The sequence below is a fragment of the Sinocyclocheilus grahami genome, unplaced genomic scaffold, assembly GCF_001515645.1.
Source record: "Sinocyclocheilus grahami isolate Dianchi unplaced genomic scaffold, SAMN03320097.WGS_v1.1 scaffold134.1, whole genome shotgun sequence".
In the NCBI taxonomy this organism is placed as follows: domain Eukaryota; kingdom Metazoa; phylum Chordata; class Actinopteri; order Cypriniformes; family Cyprinidae; genus Sinocyclocheilus; species Sinocyclocheilus grahami.
The window spans coordinates 2,459,545-2,480,277 of record NW_015505313.1 but is presented as its reverse complement, the minus strand read 5'-3'; the positions used below and the strand labels follow the sequence as shown (position 1 = coordinate 2,480,277).

Here is a 20,733-nt window from a genome sequence, read left to right as displayed (position 1 = left end):
CTAGCGACGTCACTTGCAGTCTTTTATTTTTATTTTGTTCTATTTTTTATTCCTTTTTTGTTTGAATCTCTCAACATTTTACAACAGTAGCCAGGTGGTGAAGACAAGAAAAAAGAAACTAAATTACGAAGTCACTTGCAATCGCCACTTGCACTCTCCGCTACCTGCGGCGTCACATGCAATCGGACACAAATCGTGCGTGTTGCCAATGGAGACAAGACGCTGTGGTGGTGATTAAACGATTAAAACTAATTTAGTACTATAACATACAGGGTCCTGCAAGAAAAAGACAAGACCCGCAAATCCGTGGCCACAGAACAGCAGAATATGAACGCAATGCACAAAGTCTCTCATTAAGCATTTTCCTCCTGTAGAAAAACGTAAACACTTAACATGGCGCGCCTTTCTCAAGTCCAGCGGCCGCCGCTCACTCTAGCCCGCTGTGTGTGACGCTGTGTTTCGTTGTGAAAGCGAAACTACTTTGTCTGGCCTTCCAAAAGAGGACATGACTAGAAATCAGTGGTTAAGTTGTATTTACAACACTGTTCCAGAACAGTTCAACCCAAATATTCCGATGTGTGCAGCGCATTTTATGGAGGACTGTTTCCTGATCCTGGTAGAGTAGACTACAATGCCGGCTGTTCTGACTGACAGACTGCAAGTACGTTTTTTATATTTAAAGAATTTGCCACTGATGATTCAAACGTGAGTTTTGAGCAGTGTAGAGTAGCGTTTGTAGTTTGTCACTTCTCCGATCACAAACGCAGACATAGTTTTATGTTTACGCGGCGCGATGCAACGCGTAAAAAGACCTCGACCCAAATGCCTCGTTCATAATGGGTTTTAATGTTTTTGTCTCGTCGCTCCGGCCAGGACAAGGTATCACAATATGGCAAGGGGCGTAACATTTCCGTCACATGCTTGAGGTATTCGGCCAATCACAACGCACTGGATAGCTGGCCAATCAGAGCACACCTCGCTTTTCAGACCGGTGAGCTTTGTAAAAATCGACGCGTTTCAGAAGGCGGGGCATAGAGGAGAAACAATAATGTACAGTATGTAGAAAAGAATGTGTTTTTTTAACCTTAAACCGCATAAACACATTTCATTACACCAAATACACAAAATAATGTTCTTTTTAGCAGCATCATATGACCCTTTTAATTTTTCAGACTTATGTATGTAGCATACTGCAACTTTCAGAACTCAAAACTTCCTCCCAGTCCAAAAAAAAGAGCAGAAAAACAACATGCTACGGTGCTGCTTCAGACAATCTTATCTTACCTTGAGAAGAAAGAGTCAGGAATCCATGTCAGAGTCTGCCTTGATGTGCTAAATCTGAAAATATGTAGATAAGATTTATGATACAATCACTTCTCATTTCTCTTTCACTCAGTGAGCTAGAATGATCTAAAATCCAGTTAACATTTATTGTTACAGTTAGAAGCGTTAATGTATTTTTCATATTTTTAATGCACAGTTTTATTATAGTAACTTAAGTAACCATGATATTTCGGGGGAAATTGTTACTTCTATTAGGGTATTTCTTTTGTTTATATATTTCTATTTAATTATGATAGTATTTTAGGGGGTTTTGGATGTTATGATGACATCCTGTAGTCAAACACGTGGAAGCTGGGGATGAAATAAGGAACTGAATAGACTTAGTCCCATTAACGCAATAAAAGTTATGGTTAGGTTCAAGATGTGTAGTCTGAGCTCAAAATGATGTGCTTTATAGTTTAAGACATGGTTAGCGGACACACTGTGTACCGTTACATATCAACGCTGGTTGCGTCACATCAAAGTCAAGATCCGCTACTCTTTGACGTAGCCTTTGATCTCAAATCAAACTGTTTTGACTTCGAATTCCTGTAAAGAATTCATGACGTCAGCATACCTCGTTCCTCCGACATTCAGCTGGATGATGTCACCCATTCCAGATGTTGAACTGTTCCCAATTCCAGCCATCCTCTAATTCCGTTCAGTTATACACGCGATTTGATTATCCAGTTTGTGCATCGATCAAGCTGGAGTCCTCAAGATTCTCTTTAATCTTCCTCACGACCCAGCGAGCCCATAAATTATGCGTCACGAGAAGGACCTATGAGATGAAACTGTTCGCACACAGTGTTCTCCATATTCAGAGCTTTAATAAACAACTCAAAACACGGCCTTCAACTATCAAAGGCCTTTTTCTGTAGCCTATGGGACTTGGGATCGCTACGTTCAGTGTTGTGGACGCCATAGAGCGATGCTAGAACGTTGTGGACTCGTCAGAGCGTCAGCCAATCGAACGGCGTCATTCCTGACACAGGACGCAGACCCCGCCCAGTGCTCCCGTGTTTTGGGAGTGTGTCTTGAGGAGAAAGCTGTACTTCTCACATCTACAGTCTTAAAGGTGCACTCAGTAATTTTTTATTTTTTACTGCTTACTAAGTTTTTACAAATAAAGAAATGAACAGCACTTAAAATATAATTATAAAAGGACATGTACAATAAAATACGAGATGAAGGCGCTTTTAATCTACTGGGAGCAGGTCGTCACTTATTAGTACCACGATCTTTCCATGACCAGCTGTCATGCAATTGACCACTAATAATAATTACCATAGTAATATGTTTAGTGACTTAAATGTGTGCTCAAGGCGAGGTGAGGTGACTCAGTCCATGTAAAATAAAACGGATTTTATTAGGTTACCGGGAGTCTTCATCTCATGTAAATGAACATGAAAACATGTTTCAAGTAGCCTGTTTTTAATATTGGTAAAAACAAACAAACAAAAAAATTCAAATTGTTGTAATTGGAATTGACCGTACAAATTATGCATAGTGTGCACTACAAACCTACTATGCATTACCAATATCAACTGCAAAAATGATGTGTATATAACCTGCAAAACTACTATGCAACTACTAAAAACTGCTTATATTGACTTTCTGCAGTAAAATAATAGACAGAAATTTGCACACACACCCAGGCACAAGTATTGACTGAAACATTTATTGCAGAAAATGGTGTTATTTGGGATTAAGGCATACGTCTTTCTTTCCTCGTTTTCTTCAGAATTTCTCACCCTGTTGTAGTAACACTGCAGTGACAGCACAGATGAGTTTTTTCTATCTGACCTTGTTCCAACAAGCAGACAAAAACACAAGGTATCGTGTTTGTAGGGAATAATGAAAGGAAACTATTTCTGTTATTTCACAGGTTTCACTAAACTCTAAATGGCATGTATTAATTCTTCAACCAAATATCATTATGGATTTTACTACTTCCTTTGAATGTTGCACGCTTAATCCATATCGGTATCTCTTGGGTATTTGATTGGCTTATGAAGTCATAAGAATAAACAACATTATCATCACAGAAACTTTAAAGCCTGCTAAAGTTTCATCAAGTGGTTGGACATCTCAGTCAGGTTATGAAGGTGATGTGAAAGGTGAAGAGCATGTATATGGTACAAGTGACTTATCAAGGCTGATGCAAATTAGAGTCTGGCCAAGAATTGCCATAAAATTCAAATTTGGAAGTATTCATTTTAGTACACTAGTACACACAAATAACCATGCACATTTCTGGGAAGCAAGCTGGAGCATAAATAGAAGGAACAAATAGTCAGAATGGAATGCTTTACACTTTTGTGAACACAATTTATAAATAAAAATAATTTTGTAGTAAACAAAACTTGTTAATGTACAAATTAAATATTATGGTCATATTAAAAAGAAAAACTTATTTCATACTAAATACTAATTACACAAATGTAACAAAAACTTAATGCAATAGACTTGAAGTGGTTAAGCCACTGGAGTCTGGTCATATCCAAAATATTACCTTACTGCATATAACAAGAATAGGAAATGTCAAGTGCATGGAGTGTCACTAAGCCACAGTAATATTCTTCAGTTTAAATATAATATAAATGTGTGTTGGTAAGCTGCACTCATTTAAAATTAGCATAGTCCGAGTAGATGTCAACAAAATCTTGCACAACTCTGTAGCAGAAGTCATATTGTTCCTGAAAAGACAAATGGAAATACATTATATCATAATTCACACAGTCAAAAGCCAAAATATCTACTCATTCTCTATTATTTTATGATTATTACTATTTTTCATATTGTAATATAACAGTGAAGCCATCAGCTCTATGTGAACTATGCAGTGTTTTGCATTCTTACCACAGTTTGGACCATATGTGGTCTCCGAGTGCGTAAACTCTTCACTGTCTGGAATACGTCCAGTAACCCCTCGGCTTTGACCCGCTCTAAGATGTTGCTGAGGGCAATGAAGGTTCCGGTCCGACCAGCACCAGCACTGATGTCACCAAAAAAAAAATCCAAAACATACTTTTATGATAGGTTTTAAAGACTTTATACAAAAAATTGCTGTTGAACAATATGAAAAAATGATTATAAAACAATATGGTGTGTGTGTGTGTGCGCGTTTTTGTGACAAATGAGGACATACATTTGTATAATGACAAAGGTATGACATAGGTATTACAAGGAGAAGGTGACTTTTCAGGACATTACCCCATGTCCCCACTTTTCAAAACGCTTATAAATCACACAGAATGGAGTGTATTGAAAATCTGAAATAGCACAAAGTTTCCTGAAAGGAAACTATTTCTGTTATTTCACAGGTTTCACTAAACTCTAAATGGCATGTATTAATTCTTCAACCAAATATCATTATGGATTTTACTACTTCCTTTGAATGTTGCACGCTTAATCCATATCGGTATCTCTTGGGTATTTGATTGGCTTATGAAGTCATAAGAATAAACAACATTATCATCACAGAAACTTTAAAGCCTGCTAAAGTTTCATCAAGTGGTTGGACATCTCAGTCAGGTTATGAAGGTGATGTGAAAGGTGAAGAGCATGTATATGGTACAAGTGACTTATCAAGGCTGATGCAAATTAGAGTCTGGCCAAGAATTGCCATAAAATTCAAATTTGGAAGTATTCATTTTAGTACACTAGTACACACAAATAACCATGCACATTTCTGGGAAGCAAGCTGGAGCATAAATAGAAGGAACAAATAGTCAGAATGGAATGCTTTACACTTTTGTGAACACAATTTATAAATAAAAATAATTTTGTAGTAAACAAAACTTGTTAATGTACAAATTAAATATTATGGTCATATTAAAAAGAAAAACTTATTTCATACTAAATACTAATTACACAAATGTAACAAAAACTTAATGCAATAGACTTGAAGTGGTTAAGCCACTGGAGTCTGGTCATATCCAAAATATTACCTTACTGCATATAACAAGAATAGGAAATGTCAAGTGCATGGAGTGTCACTAAGCCACAGTAATATTCTTCAGTTTAAATATAATATAAATGTGTGTTGGTAAGCTGCACTCATTTAAAATTAGCATAGTCCGAGTAGATGTCAACAAAATCTTGCACAACTCTGTAGCAGAAGTCATATTGTTCCTGAAAAGACAAATGGAAATACATTATATCATAATTCACACAGTCAAAAGCCAAAATATCTACTCATTCTCTATTATTTTATGATTATTACTATTTTTCATATTGTAATATAACAGTGAAGCCATCAGCTCTATGTGAACTATGCAGTGTTTTGCATTCTTACCACAGTTTGGACCATATGTGGTCTCCGAGTGCGTAAACTCTTCACTGTCTGGAATACGTCCAGTAACCCCTCGGCTTTGACCCGCTCTAAGATGTTGCTGAGGGCAATGAAGGTTCCGGTCCGACCAGCACCAGCACTGATGTCACCAAAAAAAAAATCCAAAACATACTTTTATGATAGGTTTTAAAGACTTTATACAAAAAATTGCTGTTGAACAATATGAAAAAATGATTATAAAACAATATGGTGTGTGTGTGTGTGCGCGTTTTTGTGACAAATGAGGACATACATTTGTATAATGACAAAGGTATGACATAGGTATTACAAGGAGAAGGTGACTTTTCAGGACATTACCCCATGTCCCCACTTTTCAAAACGCTTATAAATCACACAGAATGGAGTGTATTGAAAATCTGAAATAGCACAAAGTTTCCTGTGAGGGGTAGGGTTGGTGTAGGGCAATAGAATATACGGTCTGAAAAAGTGTCCCCACTTTTCACAAAAACAAACCTGTGTGTGTGTGTGTGTGTGTGTGTGTGTGTGTGTGAAATGTGTAAATGAGTGTCCCCACTTTTCACAAAAACAAACCTGTGTGTGTGTGTGTGTGTGTGTGTGTGTGTGTGTGTGTGTGTGAAATGTGTAAGTGAGGGAGTGATTGAGAGTGAATGTGTACCTGCAATGCACCACTATAGGGTTGTTTCCAGATTGCTGCTGTTGTTTCTGCACTGCAGCAATAATGTCAATCATTCCCTTTCCGTCTGATGGGATTCCAATCTCTGGCCAACCATGGAAGTGGAACTGTCTGACTAGACGAGTCTGCTTTTCCTGCAAACAGCTCAATTTAGCCTCAATGTGTGCAAAATAAAGGAAGCTCCTAAGTGAAGCGTGTGTTGGAGCATAAAACGGTCAAATTCACTGCACATTTAACTCACTGATGCATATGACAGCAGCATGTCTCGAATGCTGAAAGTCTCACAAAGCGTGTCTCTCTTCAGCTCCAATACATAATCTCCAAATGAAACGCTGCCCTCTGCTGGCCAGTAACGCATGCACTTCTCCTGGAGTGAGAGTTGTTGAAAAGGAAGTGAATGTGTCAATACTAAGGACATGGAATTGTGGAAGAGTAACTGCACATTTCGTTATGTTTATTAATATTAGTGCTGTCAAACGATTAATCGCGATTAATCGCATCCAAAATAAAAGTTTTTGTTTACATAATATATGTGCGTATACTCTGTTTATTTATTGTCTATATATAAATACAAACACATGCATGTATATATTTAAGAAAAATATGTTGTTTATATATTAAATATATTTATATAAAATATAAGAATATAATTATATAAATGTATATACATGTAAATATTTTCAAAATATATAGTGTATGTGTGTGTATTTATATATACGTAATAAATATACACAGTACACATACATGTATTATGTAAACAAAAACTTTTATTTTGGATGCGATTAATCGTGATTAATCGTCTGACAGCACTAATTAATATATAAATATTAAAAAGATAAATATAAACTGTTAAACTGTACCTGTTCTCTCTCTTTCAGCTCAGTCAGCATGACAATAGAGTGGCACTTCCACTCCCATACCATGCGCCAGAAGTCCTGCACAGTGTGAGCTAAAGGTGCCTGAGTTGCTATAAAGTAATCCTTCTGCCTATAACCCTGCAAAGGTAAAGTTATGAGTACCTTTCCCAATGCTCTGTTTAATTATATATATATATATATATATATATATACATACAAAGCAAGTACTGAACAAATAGCATGTTCTTTGTTGTTTTTATCCAAAGCCCTTATTTATGTCAAGTGGCATGTGGTCTTATAATGATGATAATACAGTATAATATGTAAATATAACCAATAATTTTATTAATAATAATAATATTTAGCTTTTTATGAAACATATACTTACATCTATGAAAGATGCATTAATGTAGTCTGTGAATTCTTGCCCTCTTTTCATTGATAATATTACCCTGTTGAAGTCATCTAGTAATAAGACAGGATATTGATTACAGAGAAAGAAAGCACTGAAATGATAAATCTGTATCTATAAATATATATCCCTCTTCTCACATGGGATGATCTGTAGTACTCTGTTCTTTCTCATGTTGGTGGGCAGATTTCCGGTTCTCATGTTCTCCTTCATTATGCGGACATTAGTGAATTTCTAAGGAGATTCCAAACAAAACAATGTGTTCAAAAAAACTATTTATTTTTGTCATTGTATGTTCATAGTAAATCATGAGATCATTCCATACTCTTGCTTAGCAAATCCTGTAATGTGTGTATTGTGGTTCTCACTCTGAATTCTTCCTCCAGACCCACTCGGTCCATTTGTGTGTGTGTGTTGTGGAGTTTGTGGAGGTGGCCTTCCAAAGAAGCGACGTCTAACTCTGTGTCACCATACAGGTAATGCTCTAAAAGTGCCTGGTAAATGAACGAATACTGCATCTGTGGGCGAGAGAGAGGAAATCAGTGGCCAGTCACTGCTGAAATGAGTTGAATACAGAAGAGGGACTGCGGAAAGTCCTTTACTTCCGTTTGAATGAGCTGACAGCGCTGCTTTCTTATCCTGGACACAAAGCCGAACACGTCCACCCTCGCTTCAGCGTGCATCATATCCATCATCGCGTCAATCACAATGAACGTCCCAGTCCTGCCAACCCCAGCACTACACAGAAAGAAAATGAGTCGTGAGATGTGAAGTAGGGCATGAAATGAGGGATAATGAGATAATGTAGTAAAAGCTGCTGGGTCTTTCCATTTGAATTACTATTTTGGGCTAGATAATTATCTCAGTTCAATTGAACATGGGATCAATTTTATATTAACATTCATAATGCTGTGAATATTGCAGGTTTTTACCATACAGCATACCAGAAAAAGTTGGAGTTGGCCATTTCACTGCAATAAGGGACTTTTCACACTTTAACAAGTGGGAAAGTCTGTGGTTCTGGCTGAGGTGTTAACAATCCCACATGAGGGAGGCGTTTAACAGCTGAGCCTCAAGACATCTGCGTTGGTGGTTGTTTCTGCATACTTTGCATTCCAGACTGTTTGTTATAGCTGAAATGTTTTCGCCCAATAAATAGTACTTAACTCATTAGCATGCACGAGTGCATCCCTAGAGATCTAATAGACTGTAGTATGTAACACATTTCTATTATATACTGTACATTCATTTTCATAGGGTCCATTCACACAGAACATGTTTTTGCTTTAAAACAAGTGAGACGCAGGCAGTGGAATGGGGAACAAAAAGGTCTCAAGATGCCTTTTTTTTTTAAGTTGTGCTGCATTTTTAGAAAACTGTGTAATTTACATTTATTAATTTAGCAGACGCTTTTATCCAAAGCGACTTACAAATTAGGACAATGGAAGCAATCAAAATCAACAAAAGAGCAATGATATTCAAGTGCTATAACAAGTCTCAGTTAGCCTAATGCAGTACACGAAGCAAGGTTTTTTTTATAATAAAAAGAAAACAGAAAAAGAATATAGCAAGCTAGTGTTAGAGGCCTTTCTTTTGCTTTTGTTAATTGTATAATAAATAAAAAGAAAACAAATAGATAGAATGCAAAAAGATTCGAAAAAAAAGATTAGAGAAGCTAGTGTTCGTTTTTTTGTTTGTTTTTAAAGAAAACAAGCAGTTAGTAAATGAATAGAGTGCAAGTCTAAAAGGGGCAAGTTTTTTTTTTTTAAGAATAGATTTAGAATAGAGAGTGCTAGAGTTAGAGGGTCAAATAAAGATGGAAGAGATGTGTTTTTAGCCGATTCTTGAAGATGCTCGGATTGAGTCATGCGGGATGTTGCAAAAGACACAAAATAATTAAACGCGTCCATCTAGCGTATTTACAGTATATAGAAAAACAATGGAAAAGTAGCACTGTGGAATGGAAATACGCATTCTCTGTGAATGACCCCTTAGTCTGTAGGTGAATATATTTTAAGAATAGCCCGCAGTCTTACCTACAGTGCACTATAATTGGTCCAGCATGGGCAGGGTTGACAGTCTTGACTTTCTTGAGGAACTTAAGCATGCCAATAGGGGAAAGGGGTACACCAAAATCAGGCCAGCTGGTGAAATGCAGCTGAGTGACCAACCTTGGAGGTCTGCAGCCATCAGCAGCATGCTGCAAAATCACACCAGCTTGCATAAGTAAAAAAAAACGTATAAATTTGAATTATACGAGCAAATACTGCCTGGCTGGTTCCACAAGGGTGTAAAAAATTCTTGGTTACTAAATTACAGGCCTGTCAAGAGAATTAGTGTATTAGTATGTCAGTATATTATGCAGAACTTTTGATTACTGATGATGTAATGTTTCTAAGGGAAATGACCACTCACATGCTGCACACAGAACTTCCTGATTGTGTAGTCCACCAACACTGTGACATCTTCCATTGCCACCCTCACACAGCCATAGATCCAGCAGCCCTGCTCAGGCCAGTACTGATAGCACTTTTCCTGCATTTCACACAGACATCACACATATTTAACCAAATACTTGATTACTGCAATTTATTAGTAGTGTTTTGAAATTTTTTTTTTATATTGTCCACTTTTTTTTATAACTTTCTGCAACTATTTACTTGTTAAACTCTTACAAACTTGTGATGTCTCCTCTTACCTCTTTTCTCTCTCTTGTGTTGGTCAACATGACTATAGTGGCAGATTTCTGTTCCCAAACCATCCTCCAGAAATCTCCCACTGTCTCTGGTTTTGGGCCTGAAAATAAGACAAAAATATAACAAAATCAAAACATAGATGAATTAAAGGTCATTTGAGGTTAAAATGTTTACTTTTGATTGATTCAATTACCTTCTTAATGTTTATTACAAATGGGAAGAGGGAAAATATTTGCGCATACCTTGAGCCGCAATAAATTTGTTTTTTTCTCTGTAGCCCTATAGGAAAGATCAGTGAATCAATCCTGAGACTCAGAAAAGTACATTCATGTGCAATGTCAAGATACAAGGCATTATAGGCATTATACAATGTGTTATTTATAAGGTATTAAAGTCTTATAACAATATACATACTGTATTAGATCACAGGAAAGGGATAGTTCACCAAAAAATGAAAATGTTGTCATTGATTACTCACCCTCATGTCATTCCAAACCATGACCTTCGTTCATCTTCAGAACACAAATTAAGATATTTTTGATGAAATCCGAGAGCTTTCTGACCCTGCAGATTAGAGTCAGTGCTCTATGTAGAGTCAGAAAGCTCTCGGATTTCATCAAAAATATCTTCATTTGTGTTCTGAAGATGAACAAATGTCTTACGGGTTTGGAACAACATGAGGTTGAGTAATTAATGACAGAATTTCCATTTTTGTGTAAACTATCCCTTTAATTCCTACTTCTTCTTTTTTTCAAAGCATGGAGAAAGTACTCACATCTATATAAGAGGCATTTATGTAATCAGAGCCCATATATCCATCTATGTGTGAAAGCAGCACTCTTGAGTGGTCATCTGAGAATGAAATGAAGAGATGTGTTTTATTAAACTCTAAGGACCAACTTCCTTCATTCAAATCCTAACAATCACCATTACAAAAGTATACTAAACCTAAAGGACACAAAACAAGCTCTTCCACAGTGTTTGGAAAGTTTGCAAGTGTGAGGAACACATACAGGGCAGAATATTGGGATATCTGTTCTTTTCTCTGTTCTCCTCTCTGCTCGCCTCTTCAAAGGTACCACAGCCAAAACCGCAAGGCAAAGACTTTAAAAGAGAAGCAGCAGAAGAAAGAAACAGTATGTGAGTATAAGAAAACAAAATGAGAGAATGATAAAGTTTGTGTGTGTCTAAGCTCTTACATTAAATTCCTCTCTAAACAGTTTGCCATCATCTGCCATGCGTAGGCGAAACTCTTCCTCCAGGGCGTCCAGAGGGATGGGGAAATAACGCTTTGATGGAGAGGGTGATCTGGGGAGGAGCACCACCGTTTGTTCTGACAGAGAGAGAAGAAGAAAGACATACAGGCTGAAAGAGATGCATTCTTCTCCTGATTCTGTTTTATATCTCTCAAGCAGATGCCAAGTTCTAAAAGCTTTGTTCTGAAAATATAGGTTTGATACAAATAGACAAAATGGCAGCAAAAAATCTGACAAATCAAAACTTACCTTGATCTTCCAAAAAGCCATTTGGCAACTTTTTGTCAACCGAGGCGACAAGATCCTTCCTTTGCTCTCTAAACCTGAGAGATTTTGAAGTAAGACATTTATAGAGAGATAAAACAAAACAAAAAGTAAAAAATGGCAAAGTTCTCAATACACACCAAAATCTAAAGTTCTTTCTCATGGGAGATTGTTTAGTTGTCTGATTCCTCAGAGCAGCTGAGAGAGAATGACTCGCTGACACACCATCACAACTGCTTTCACATTTCACTACACATGCAGCTGCTGCTGGAGCAGCTTGGCAGGGTCATAAACAGGCACGCGCACGCACACACACACACACACACACACACACTCTTAAAGGTGAAGTGTGCTATTTTATTATGTTAAAATAATTTATTCTCTCTCTGCTTAAAAGGCAGCAGCAACTGTAACTAAGCCTTTTGTAAGCTGATTCCCTGAAAAAGCATCAACACTGTGCCTCTATGGCTCTATCTTTCAAAACATGGCTCTGTTTGTTTAATCGCAACCAATGGTGTGCGTTTGGAGTGAAGCTATCTGTTGGACTGAGGACTGACCAATGGCGGACAGGGGGAGTGTCAGGAAACCTATTTGAAAACCTGTGGCCGGTTACATCAAAATGTAGATTGGTCTAATTTGAATCCAAAAAATGACACCTCATTACACCTTGGTAACTGCTAGTTGATCAGACTAGTTCTTAAGTCACAGTCTTAACATAGAGATTATGCAGCTAGCCCCTGCAATTATTTTTGTTGTTATATCTGGAGGCTCAGAAAGTACACATCTTTAACAAACAATGTAATATAATATAATGTAGTATAAATGAAATGCTTGAGTGCATATCTAGGAAATGGTACAAGATAACGACTAACATGTACTGTACATTTATGTTCTTGGCAAAAAGGAATGTAATCAAATATTCAAGATTGAGGTATTAAATTATTTGCACTATATTTGCAAATAATTTTGTAATGTTGGATACAAGTAATGTTAGAAAGATGAGAACACTTGACAGGAAGAGTAGGCTACTGTTCAAAACTGTGAGGCTGGTAATATTTTTTTGTTTTGTTTTTGAAAGAAGTCCTTTATGCTCACAAAGGCTGCATTTGTTTAATCAAAAATACAGGAAAAGCAGTAATATTGTGAAATATTATTACAGTTTAAAATATTTGTTTTTGATTTTATTATATTTTAAAATGTAATTCATTCCTGTAATAGCAAAGCTGAGTTTTCATCTATTACTCCAGACTTCAGTGTCAAATGATCCTTTAGAAAGCAATATACAGTAATATGCTGATTTAGTGCTTAAGAGAAAAATGTCTTATTGGTGTTCTGCTTAATATTCTTGTGGTCTATATTACAGGATAGGTTTGAAACTAAGGTAATTTGCACTTCCCTTACAACTATAGAAGAACACTAGAGGGGAACATGTGTTAGTTCTGCAGGTAGGAACAGTGAGGGGTGAGAATTTTTGTAGGTACTACAGACAACATGTGGAGGAGCCCTAGAGAAAGTGAATCTATTAGAGGTATGATTATCATTTCATTTGAAACTGCTGAGTTGATGTTATGATAATAATGGAAGCTTTAGATAAAGACATTTCTGGCCTGGACAAATGAGCGATTTTCATGTAGCGAGAACAGGAAGTTTGATGCCTATCAATAAATATTTGTATAGGCATAGCTGGCCTGAGAGGTTTAATAAAGGAATGGAATTACAGCAGTTGGCAACACTGTAGGCCAGACTTATAAATGCCTAGAGCTGAGTACAGTGGGGGTCAAAAGAAGGGCTGTTCACTCATATATATTTCATTGTATCTCTGCATATAATGTATAATGTGTTATTTAGAATAGAATGTTTTTGGGGTATGTGTGTTATCTTACCTCAGAATGTAGGCGATGAGGAGAAGAAAGATGACAAGCAGGAGAGAGGTGACGAGGCCTGAGGCTAAGACATGTGAGCCTTGAGGCGCAGGAGACTCTGAACAAAGAGAAAGACAATGGAAGTGAGTGAAGTAAGATTCTCCACAGGCTTTTCAGCAGGCCCAGATGGAATATGCAGGCTTTATTCAAGAATGAAAATGCATGGAATTCTGCGGAATGGATTTAAACTGGATAAAATTGGATATGAAAGCATTTTCATATTTTAAAATGTGAAACGTTCCAATTCCAGACATTCCAATCCTATGGAAATTCCAGTTCTGGGTACAGATTACGTGTCGGTATGTTTCTAAATCATTTTAAGTGGAAAAACAGATATCTGAATATGATATACCTGTGGTCAGGTTTCCATGAGAGGAACTGTTTGAAATGAGAGCTGCTGAAACTAGAAACAGGACCATCATGGCTGCACATAAGAAGAGAAAACAACAAACAACTATTTGAGTGTCCTGGTAATAGATTAAATAACTGATAACTAACTTTATTTGAAAATCTGCATTTTCCTTATGATTAAAGGGATAGTTCACCCAAAATGGAAATTTTGTCATTAATTACTCACCCTCATGTCATTCCAAACCCGTTCAGTTACTTCAGTTACATTGCTGTCTATGCAGGGTCAGAAAGCTCTCGGATTTCATCAAAAAAAAATCTTAATTTGTGTTCCGAAGAAGAACAAAGGTTTGGAACGACATGAGTGTGAGTAAATAAAGACAGAATTTAAATTTTTGGGTGAACTATCCCTTTAAGAATGTATAATTCAGTACTATTCAGAACCATTTTTTTTCTGACAAAATCCTGCAGAACTAAGATACACTCGAATGTGCAAAGGCTTCACAAGAGATTCAATTAACCTATATTAAATCCATCAATCTTTTTCTCATGCCATTCAGTAAGAATCTTCCCCCTACATGAGCAAATCTAAAATTAATTTCAATTAATGGTCCAGAGAGTTGTGGCCTCTGGAGATACGGTACCATCTACCGCACACAACCAGCAGCAACTGAGAAAAGTAGGACAAGACTTTCTACTCCGGATATCATCACACTTTTATATCTAAAAAGGTATTGTGTGTAAATTCAGCCCAACAATGATCATTTCTATGTGATGTTCAGTATATAATAAACTTAATATTAAATACAGTGTGGTACAAAAGACACAATGTGATTTGAAAACGTAAAAATGTAAAAGAAAATAATATTGTTATATTTCAGATTCTACTTTATTTTTAGGACAATAATCAAATTTGTGACATTGATCATGTGAAATTTGTATAAAGGGTCAGCTGTTCAAGTGTATTTTCACTTGTGGTCTCAAACATTTAGACCCCACTTTATTTTTAAATGCCTTCCCAAATGAATGACATTTTTAAAATGCCTTAAATTAATAATTGAAATATGCAATTAGAAATGAATGTGGCTTGGTTTATAAGTGAGTGGTAATAAGACAACTGCATATATAGATGTCCAGCAAATCACCCAACACAGAAAATCTGTCACATAACCGATATATGATTGATCCCCTGTAACTTTTTCAATGCCACCGAAGAGAGATTTCACATATTAATCCTTTCAAAAGCTGGGACATAAAATCTAGCTGCCTCCAAACGTTTATGAACTCTGTCTATAGAGATTAGAAAAGAAAACATGAAGGATTCATGCAGCCTTACACACAAGCATACTCACAAATGTGAAATATGTCTCACTCCGAGGCAACTTCTCAGTCCATAGCTTTCAAGAGAGGAGACATTAATTATTATGATACTTTTTCAGAAGGTCTCCAGGAGTCATGATATCTGTGAAGGCACTTCTGTCTTTCAATAATATATGAGTGCAGGTTTTTTCATTGTCCTCTCCGGGTGGGCTATCCTTAGATAGCCACTGCCTGCAAAGAACAAGGAGTAAGGATACATTAGGAGAGGGAATTGTCTTCTTTTCTTTTTTTTAAACCTCATAAATTGTGTAGGACAGGCAGTGGCAGAGGGGGTTGTGGAAAGAGAGAGAAGCAAAAAGATCAACTTTAAATCTCTCCTTTAGAATTGTGCCAGTTGATTTGTCGCCCAAAAATCAGTTTGAGAAGATCTACTCCTGTTGGAAAACTGCCAATCTGTAGTCAAGCATGCATGGCTAACCTTATCTATACACCTTGTAATGTAGACTATCAGAGTCTGATATATTCAGCATTGTCTCTTCAGCAGCAAATAATAAGCATTTCATATCATACCACAGTAAACTAATTTATATTTTATTATTTTGTATTTTTATTTTTTTTTACACTTGTTTATTTAAATTTTTTTTTATATAAATCTGAGATTAAGAAATAAAGCATTTTAAAAGAATGCAAAAGCTCTGACCATTATGGGCAAGGAGGAGAAGCGTCCCACCAATAAAAATTTTAGCAACAACCCTGGTCATAATATACTGTGGTAAACTGGGTCAGTCACTTTTGGTCATCTCAGGGCCCTGACCGGATCACATGAATGCAAATCAAATCAAGAACATTGTCAATTAAAACCAAGTGACGGTTACTCAGGCTCTAACAGCACTGAAAGCCAACATTATTTTTACATGCACCATTATTGTGAATAATGACAGTGTCTAGCCTAATGCGTATACATTAAATAAAGGTTCAATCTTATCCATTAAGTCAACTTTTACTCATTTCTGGATGGCCATAAATGTTCATTTAGCTAAATAGAATATGTGCATATCATGAAACCTTCATTTGAGACATCCAACCATTCTTTATTTTTTCATGGTCTTCCTATGAGCTGACTGTGGCTTGGCACTGCTCAGTCAACAGAGAGGCTTCCATAACTGGCAGTCTGGAAGCGGTTGTTAATGTATGAGTCAATGGCCTTCATGACAAATTCTCATGAAAAAATCATGCAGACAACACCAAATGAAACAGTCCCCCGAAAGATGAAACAACATACCGACACACTACAAGGAACAAGCAGTATATCAAGCAGTAAAACCTGATCTGAATGTCAATGCATGCTGTGACCTTGAGAAATGCATGTTGCTGCGCTCTGCAGATCTTTCATATGGAAATTGAATGCATATTGTTGGTGCTTAATAGTTTGAATGAAGAACAATGTGAGAGAGCACCACTAATGAATTAAGACAGGAGGAAGTGTCTGTAACCTTTATATAATTCAGCCTCTGCTTTTCTTTGTTAGCATTTTGTATGTATGTTTGTATTTTACATAAATCTCAGACACACATTTTCCCACTCATTCGCAGAGGAAAACAAAACACACTTTTCTGTCTCTAAGAGATGCAATAAGCTCCCCATCAACCACTAACTAGAACCTTTGAGTACAAAACAAGAAGAGATTTTAGCTTTCAAATCCAATAGACTTCCTGTGTAAATGAGGGGCTTTAGATCTATAGCCAGGATGTTGCCTCCCGTTACTCCCTTTTACTGATTGTTGCTTATAGTTCATTAAGGCTTTTTGCTTTTCAAGACAATCCAAAATAACATCCTATTCGAATAGTGTTACAATTTTCCAAAACTACAGCCAGAATCTCTCAGTGTATAATTTTTGTGTCACTAGCACATTCAGAGCACATTCTGGAAATCAAAGTGTTCGTTTTCATTCATGATATTAATTAATAAACTCTCTGAGCAAAAATTTGTGTAGTGTAGACATTAGTGTAGGTCCAAGTAACCATGTAGTCTCTTCAAACACAGGAAACAGATTGGATGGAGGTGTTGGAGAGATGCTGAACAGCACACAGAAGGCTGACTCTGCACTATAACTGACCTCTATGCAAGAACGTGACTACCAGCGTTTATTTTCAAGATGCATTTAATGCAGAACAAAAGCAAATGCTGATGCATAGTAAAAAGCCTCTTCCATAAGCTATGAGAGGTTCTACTTCTGTAAATTTCTTATGTGCATTACCAGTCTATGACTTATAGTCTATAAATTATCTATCTAAAATTCGCTTAACCTTCACAAATGTGGTTTGCCACATCAGTAATGGATAACTCCTAAACCGATATAGACCGAAAATCCATAATCTTGGCTGAATCTCTAGAAGCAAAATGATTTGAAACAACTTCACATTACTCACATTCAATTGAATGTCCTATAATAAGATTAAATCGATGAGAGATCACTTTAGTGGAAAAGGTCAGGGGCATTTGTTTCTTGTGAAATATCTGCTACCTGAGTTCACATTATGGAACAAGAACAGATAATGAATCAGATTCCAGTAAGTAATTTACAGTAAATCTGCCATTTCATTTATACTGACCTCTTGGCCTTGTCAGCTAGGAGGGTCTTAAAACCGAAGTGTTTACCAACATCTTAAGCTTTCAGATTAGAGTGCTGTGCACAAGTAATTATGAAATTAATCTCCATTTAAGCGCATGTCGCTTTAATCCTGCCGGCTGCGCTCTCTCTCTCTCTACCAGAAACAAGGTCACATCACACCATTGTTATACATATTACATAAACTTCAGGAAAATGCATCTATGAGATATGCTAATATTATTCAAATCCATTTTTCTAAACATTTATTCATTGCACTAATAGGATTCAAATACACAGTATGCTTTCGATGGAATGCTTTTGAGACTTAAAACAGCTTTGCTTTAATCTCTGAGAGATAAAAAGGCTAAAAGCTGGAAAATATTCAAATGCAAGAGAGGGATGGAAAGATTTGTGATTTAAGATGTTTGCAAAAATGGTTATCAATGAATAATCCGGACTTTGGAAAACTATTATTCTAGTGGATGTGCGGTTTAATATAGCCCGCAGATCACAGTCATTCTCAGCTGGTGGGTAGTGACCCGAAAATGGATTGCAGGTCTATTTTGATATGGTCTTGAGTGCAAAATGAATGAGGAATGTTGTTTAAATCAAAGGCTATTCTGTTAAAACTATTGCAATTTTTTAAATGCAGAGAAAACTATTTAAACTTTTTTCTATTTGTTTTTTGTTAGGTGTGTGATGTTTGTAGTAGTATTAATAAATTTTAATGTTTGATTATGAAGATATTTTTGTTTGCTTTAGTATGTGTAGTGCAGTGGGTCACCACATGATAATAGTAAATCTGGGTCCTGGAGCAAAAGTACAGTATAAAAGACAAAGAGTACATTATAAAAAGTCTAGTTGTGTACTATTTCTACTTGACCTTATCCTTAATAATAGTATCATAATGGAATCTGGTTGATTCTGTTATATTAAATAATATTTTTGACTTGAATACAATCTGTTGTTCATTTACATGTTTTCACATCTAAACATATTTTACAGTGGCTCTAAAGTATTTGTGGCAAGAATGGAAATGAGTATACCAATGGCATCACCCTCTGCCTCACCCTCAGGGCAAAATCTATCGGCCTCTTTTTCCAAACGTCACATCCACACAAACAGACTTATGAGAATTGCCTTATGCAACTTTTTATGTTCCATTAATATATGCATAAAGGAATAACTCAAGTGACGAAAAGGTCAGCCAACTCTTTTCATCTGTATGTCATTAGTGTAAACACAGGATGTTGATCCAATAATGCAATAACACTATTCTCCCTCCCTGTTTAACCCTTAAAAGTGCAGGAACAAAAAATAATTACATTTAAAATTAAACATCCTGCATAATAGGACTCAAATCTTTTATGTTGTTCTTCGAAATATTGTTTTTATTTTCAATTTTATAATATGAATATAACATGTAAATAAATCAACATTTTGCCATGTTACTTTCAGATCAATATTGTACTTTTTTTTTTTTAAATGTATATTGCATGTATTAGTCACGTGGCCTCCTTTGCAGAAACCTCATAATGAGAATTGCCTTATGCAACTTTTTATGTTCCATTAATATATGCATAAAGGAATAACTCAAGTGACGAAAAGGTCAGCCAACTCTTTTCATCTGTATGTCATTAGTGTAAACACAGGATGTTGATCCAATAATGCAATAACACTATTCTCCCTCCCTGTTTAACCCTTAAAAGTGCAGGAACAAAAAATAATTACATTTAAAATGAAACATCCTGCATAATAGGACTCAAATCTTTTATGTTGTTCTTCAAATATTGTTTTTATTTTCAATTTTATAATATGAATATAACATGTAAATAAATCAACATTTTGCCATGTTACTTTCAGATCAATATTGTACTCTTTTTTTTTAAATGTATATTGCATGTATTAGTCACGTGGCCTCCTTTGCAGAAACCTCATTTCAACATTTTAATGCAATTCTTTACTTATCCCCTAGTATACAGAAACCATTTAAGGGTTCATATCTGTGTACGAGCTACAACATTTTTGAGCACCTTAGGCGTGTGCAACATTTTTGGACAACATAGTACGAGACAGCTGAAAAATATTGCTGCACGCAAAATGCTGTCTAGACAGGCAGCTCAATAGATTTTGAAACACAACCCACTGACTCCCTTATAAACAAATCTTGCAATTATTAAACCTACAGTAAATCCAAGCAGAGTAAACACTGAGACAAAAACGTAAACAGGTTAACGAAATCTCGTGTTCACGCGAGTAAATGTGAGTAAACGACAAAATGGGCGATGCTGAGAGAATGAATTATTTCGAACTCATCATCACGAACGTGAAACATATTTCCTTTTACCGGAGAAAAACTACGCAAATGATAAATGGACTCTATTTTGCAAAGTAATAATTGCAGTATTACCAGTGTGATGTCCCGGTCCATGTAAAGTGTCGGTAAAATCCAGTGTTCAGTGCTGATGGTTTGGTTGTTGAGGATGCTGTGCAGAGTGTCTGTGGTCCCTCCTCTCTAGTCTACGAGCGCCGGGGCCTGCCGTGTGATGATGATGATGATGATGATGATGCACCGTGCGCCACTCTCATTTATGGTGGAAAAAATGTTCCCCAGTCAGTCATCACATCTACATGTACTCTGGATATGGGGAATTGCAAATAATGTTATTATTTTAGATGCTGGCCAGACAGCGAAAGTTTTGGTTAAAAAAAATAAATAATTTATATTAATTA

General features: G+C 36.2%; 2 protein-coding genes across 4 annotated transcripts in view; both read right to left on the bottom strand.

The window, feature by feature from the left end:
• The window catches only part of LOC107590917 (BTB/POZ domain-containing protein KCTD3-like), a 13,921-nt gene extending 11,625 nt beyond the window's left edge, over positions 1-2,296 (bottom strand). For both annotated transcript variants that reach the window (XM_016279872.1, XM_016279873.1), the window contains exons 1-2: positions 1,901-2,296; positions 1,285-1,338 (exon numbers count right to left, since the gene is read on the bottom strand). In XM_016279872.1, the coding sequence (XP_016135358.1) occupies positions 1,285-1,338; positions 1,901-1,971 (125 nt within the window). In that variant the 5' untranslated portion in view covers positions 1,972-2,296. The remainder of the gene's footprint in view (positions 1-1,284; positions 1,339-1,900) is intronic.
• Positions 2,297-4,631: 2,335 nt separating this feature from the next.
• LOC107590916 (receptor-type tyrosine-protein phosphatase epsilon-like) lies at positions 4,632-20,521 on the bottom strand. 2 transcript variants are annotated; one of them, XM_016279870.1, is made up of 21 exons: positions 20,411-20,521; positions 15,422-15,620; positions 14,074-14,145; positions 13,683-13,779; positions 11,785-11,858; positions 11,479-11,612; positions 11,293-11,383; positions 11,055-11,131; positions 10,522-10,558; positions 10,282-10,379; positions 9,999-10,118; positions 9,620-9,783; positions 8,186-8,321; positions 7,952-8,101; positions 7,724-7,817; positions 7,560-7,636; positions 7,175-7,309; positions 6,556-6,681; positions 6,297-6,448; positions 5,624-5,759; positions 4,632-5,460 (listed from the first exon to the last, which is right to left on the bottom strand). In XM_016279870.1, the coding sequence occupies exons 3-21, from the start codon at positions 14,141-14,143 to the stop codon at positions 5,386-5,388; spliced, it is 2,043 nt and encodes a 680-aa protein (XP_016135356.1). In that variant the 5' UTR covers positions 14,144-14,145; positions 15,422-15,620; positions 20,411-20,521; the 3' UTR covers positions 4,632-5,385. The 2 variants fall into 2 exon arrangements, with proteins under 2 accessions (XP_016135356.1, XP_016135357.1); XM_016279871.1 differs by lacking the exons at positions 13,683-13,779; positions 14,074-14,145; positions 15,422-15,620; positions 20,411-20,521 and adding an exon at positions 11,940-12,043.
• Between the last annotated feature and the right edge of the window lie 212 nt (positions 20,522-20,733).

Bases quoted from the DNA above. Each gene is read 5' to 3' on its own strand.
- LOC107590916 (XM_016279870.1), bottom strand. From the start codon at position 14,143: ATGATGGTCCTGTTTCTAGTTTCAGCAGCTCTCATTTCAAACAGTTCC. The intron at 10,380-10,521 runs GTATGCGCAAAT...TCTTATTTTCAG, and splicing joins CAAATTTATTGCGGCTCAAG to GCCCAAAACCAGAGACAGTG. The intron at 7,637-7,723 runs GTGAGAAGAGGG...TCTTATTACTAG, and splicing joins AGTACTACAGATCATCCCAT to ATGACTTCAACAGGGTAATA.